This window comes from Herpailurus yagouaroundi, unplaced genomic scaffold (genome assembly GCF_014898765.1).
Source record: "Herpailurus yagouaroundi ecotype Mexico unplaced genomic scaffold, PumYag 100, whole genome shotgun sequence".
In the NCBI taxonomy this organism is placed as follows: domain Eukaryota; kingdom Metazoa; phylum Chordata; class Mammalia; order Carnivora; family Felidae; genus Herpailurus; species Herpailurus yagouaroundi.
The window spans coordinates 4,956,603-4,961,010 of record NW_024412391.1 but is presented as its reverse complement, the minus strand read 5'-3'; the positions used below and the strand labels follow the sequence as shown (position 1 = coordinate 4,961,010).

Below are 4,408 nucleotides of genomic sequence, written 5' to 3'. Positions count from 1 at the left end.
TGTTGCTTTTGCTATTGAGTTATATGCATTCTTTATATAGTTTGGATATTAACCCTTTACCAGATATATGGTTTGCAAATATTTTCTCCCAATCCCTAGCTTACCCTTTCATTTTGTTGATTGTTTCCTTTGCTGTTAAAAAGTTTTTAATTTGATGTAATCCTACTTGTTTATTTTTGCTTTTGTTGCTTGAGCTTTTGGTGTCAATTAAAAAAAATCATTGCCTAGACCAATATCAGGGGTGTTTTCCCTATAATTTCTTCTAGGAGTTTCTAAGCCTTAGAGTTTAGTGTTTAATTCATTTTGAGTTTATTTTTGTATATGTGTAAGATAAATGTGTCTTTATTTTCTGTGGACCTGGGGGACTCTTGAATGCTGAGTCCTGTTGGATCACATAGCTAAGGAGTCAGTCCCTCAAGTGACAGCCACAAAAATTAAGGTGCTGGATATGTGGTCCAATTACTTTAATCCTCAGAGACAAGCTGGGAGTTGTGGGTTCTCTCCCAGTTGTAAGGAACTGTACTAGTAGTGGAGATTGTGCCACTGATGTGTCTCACTAATGTGTCTACCTGTTTTGATCTGGGTATTTTCTGTCATCCTATGAGTAGGAGTTGCCCCACTCCTTTTTGCATTTCTCTTGGAATGGATCTGTATGTAGGTGCTTATTTAGAGCATCCATGGGATGAGACAAAGTCCTATTCTGCCCCCTTGCTGACTGCCTTTCAGATTTTATTGTATATTAAAGGAGCATTAGGTACCTGGCAAAAAGGTAAGGTAGCCAAAGTTGTAACGAATAATGAGAAGAGAACACAAACAAATTTATACTGGAGAGAGAGCACAATAGGACTCTTAACTGTAATAATTGTTCAACACTGGTTTTGAGGCAAGTAAATGTTTTCTCAGACTAATCATGATTAAAGAAAAGCAAAGTGAAGGGTGGTTGAGGAAGTATTATAAGCAGGAAAGAAGGAACTGTTGAAGGAATGGATCAAGTTTCGAGAAGGTAATTAAAGAAATTTATGAAAATGCACGTGTCTGAATCACGAATGAGTAGGGTGTTCCTGGGACTACTTGTTCTGTTTTGTTGTTTAAGAGGTAAGAGAATTAAAGCATAGATAGTCTTCATCTTTCTGCTCAGTGACCCTAATCTGACATCTGCGTGGGTTTGGGATGGGCGGGCAGCTATCTCTGCCCTCAATCTCTCTTGCTGCCTTTAGTTACTATTTTCCCTTATGTTGTAGGCTGCAAGAAAAGTGAAGTTGTGAGCAGGCAGTGGTTCAAAATATTTTTTAAATCTTATGTATCCCTTTTTAATGTTCAAAAATGACATAATAATAACAAATTAGTTCTACTGAAAAAGCACTCCTTCAGGGGGAAATAGGAGGAAACTCCATTCCAATGTACATCTATGCGAATTCATACTTTCTTTTCTGCCTTGGACAATGAAGAAGAATCCTTAAACATTTGTGTTTCTTTCCTCTCTGTATCAAGTCTTCTTTGCTTTCTTTTGAGCCCACCTACAAAGGTTAAATGATTAGTAGCGGTAAATTGAAAAGAGAAAAATAAAAAGAACAAGATACCATTACAATACTTTTCCCTCTCTGATCCCACTGAGGGCTGAGAGACCAAAGGCCAAGAGGATTAAGGGCAATAACAAAAAGCAAAAAGTCTTCAAAGCCCTCCCGTCCATTCCTGAACCTTCAGTTTTGTGGAAGATTGCCTCCAATTTTATTTATGTTTGAATTTGTGGAGGGGATGTGTGGAGAAAATAATGTTTACTACCTTATCTACTCCAAGGCAGAGGTCATGCTACTACTAATACTTCCTCTACTTCCTCTACTACTAGTAATGGTTCTCAAAGTACTTTCCTCATAAGTTACCTACGTTTGAGCTTAAATGTACTTGTGAGTGGGATGATATGCCTCTGTTTCATGTATAAAAGCTTGTCACCTAGCCCAAATCGCATAGCTGTAAATAAATAATAAATAAAATCAATTTTAAAAATCTAGGTTCTCTGATTCCAGATCTTTCCACAAGGATCTGACTTTTCCCAATATTTCCTTTTGTAATAAATGTACCATTTTTCATTATGATGGGATTAGTTGACGTATGTAAAGTAGCTTTAAAAAACTTTCCAACCAAATTTTCTTCATTGTTTATCACTTTACCTACCATTGTCACCTACCAAAGTCTACTTGCTCTGGAATCTGAGGTAAGTTTGTAAGATGTGAGCTCCTAGAATTGCACTACATTATCTCCAGGCTTTAACAGGGTCTCCCTGAGACCACTTCCTGTCCTTATGAAGGTTCTGGCCTGACTCTGATGCAGAGTGGATATGTTGGGATAAAACCTTCCATCTTGGCCTGCGAATAGTCTGAAACATCTGGTAAAGGCTAGCCAATTGCATACAGTATGTATTCACTAAAATGGTTCTTTGATTCAACAGATTCTCTTATCTCTGACCTTTTGCAGATTAATGATTCTCACATATTTTTAATGGAAACAGATAACCAGACATGGGTGAGAGAATTTATTCTCCTCGGCCTGTCCAGTGACTTGTATGTGCAGGTCTTTCTCTTTGTTTTGTTCTTAGTCATGTACTTGGTGACAGTGCTGGGAAACTTCCTTATTGTTGCTCTGATCTGCCTGGACAGCAGACTCCACACTCCCATGTACTTCTTTCTCACCAACCTCTCCCTTGTTGATGTCTCTTATGCCACAAGCATCATTCCTCAGATGTTAGTGCATCTTCTTGCAGAACATAAAGCAATCCCATTTGTGAGCTGTGCAGCCCAGTTATTTTTCTCTCTAGGCTGGGGTGGGATTGAGTTTGTTCTACTGGCAGTGATGGCCTACGACCGCTATGTGGCTGTGTGCGACCCCCTGCGATACTCGGTCATCATGCATGGAGGGCTCTGTACCAGGTTGGCCATCACATCCTGGGTCAGTGGTTCTCTCAACTCTCTCATTCATACTGCCATCACCTTTCAGCTGCCCATGTGCATAAACAAGTATATTGATCACATATCATGTGAAATTTTAGCTGTGGTCAGACTGGCCTGTGTGGACACCTCCTCCAATGAGATCATAATCATGGTTTCTAGCATTGTCTTGCTGATGACACCCTTCTGCCTGGTCCTCTTGTCCTACATCCAGATCATCTCCACCATCCTGAAGATCCAGTCCACAGAGGGAAGAAAGAAAGCCTTCTACACCTGTGCGTCTCACCTCGCAGTGGTTGTCTTGTGCTATGGCATGGCCATTTTCACTTACATCCAGCCCCGCTCCAGCCCCTCTATTCTTCAGGAGAAGTTGATCTCTCTCTTCTATGCCGTTTTGACACCCATGTTGAACCCTATGATTTATAGTGTAAGAAATAAGGAGGTGAAGGGTGCCTGGCAGAAACTACTAGGGCAGTTATCTGGATTAACATCAAAACTGGCAACTTGATGAATCCTGAGCATTAGTTAGAGAAAGGAGCTTTGCCTGTGAGTTCTTTCACTTAACTCAGATATGGCAGGCATCACCTGCATTGTCCTAGCAACCAGGAAGGAGATGATGATACATGTCCTGGTGATGCTAGGTAGGAGGTTGAGTGGTTGGGTTGGGGTGTGGGCTGTGGGTATATTTTTATGTCACAGCAGCGTGTTCAGTGGAGTAGAGGAGTGAACTTCTCACCCTTACTCAGTTTTCATTCATATGCAGTAATTGAGACAATAGCATTTACCATTTACAATTACTGAGAGTAATTGAAGACAATGCAATTTACTGTTTTGATTAGTCACATTGTGATCAGTGACCTATTCATGAGTCTTACCTTGGAACACAGGTTTTTATTCATCCACATTTTGTAAAAGATTATCATATTTCCATTGGGAACAAAATCATTGTCAATTTGAAGACTCACTTAAAATGTAAGTATATGTAGCCATATTTAGTAATTGAGTCATTGTTCGAAGAAGAAAGTTGCTATCAAAGCTGATGAAGATTTTTTGTGCTAGACCTACTATTGGATATAAAGACTATCTGAGTAATGGAAATAATTGAGTGGAGATAATAATTGGGTGGAGAAATATCAACTAAAATTTTTCTTTTACCCTGATAAGGTTAAACCAAGTGTTGTTTGTAGACAATGACATTATTGGCTAAGAAAAATCTGAGATCTAGTTACTGCTAATTTATTGTGTATACATTAGCATTCATTCAAAGGTAAAAATTCTCTAATTCTGAAAATTCAGTGAACTTTTTCTCTGAAACTTTAGAAACAAAATAAGCAAATAAGCAATGAGATAAATGTATAAAACATCAAAGACATACTTCATGTAAGAAAAAGTTTCCTTAGGCAATCAGTGAAAGATAATGCAGCTTAGGGACACCTGGGTGGCTCAGTTGGTTGAACCTCCAACTC

The 4,408-nt window shown here is 38.9% G+C and overlaps 1 protein-coding gene across 1 annotated transcript; it reads left to right on the top strand.

Moving 5' to 3' along the window:
- The first annotated feature begins 2,496 nt into the window (after nt 1-2,496).
- Nucleotides 2,497-3,540, top strand: LOC121028055 (olfactory receptor-like protein OLF3). The gene has a single exon (XM_040471608.1). The coding sequence runs from the start codon at nt 2,497-2,499 to the stop codon at nt 3,448-3,450; it is 954 nt and encodes a 317-aa protein (XP_040327542.1). The 3' UTR covers nt 3,451-3,540.
- The last annotated feature ends 868 nt before the right edge of the window (nt 3,541-4,408 follow it).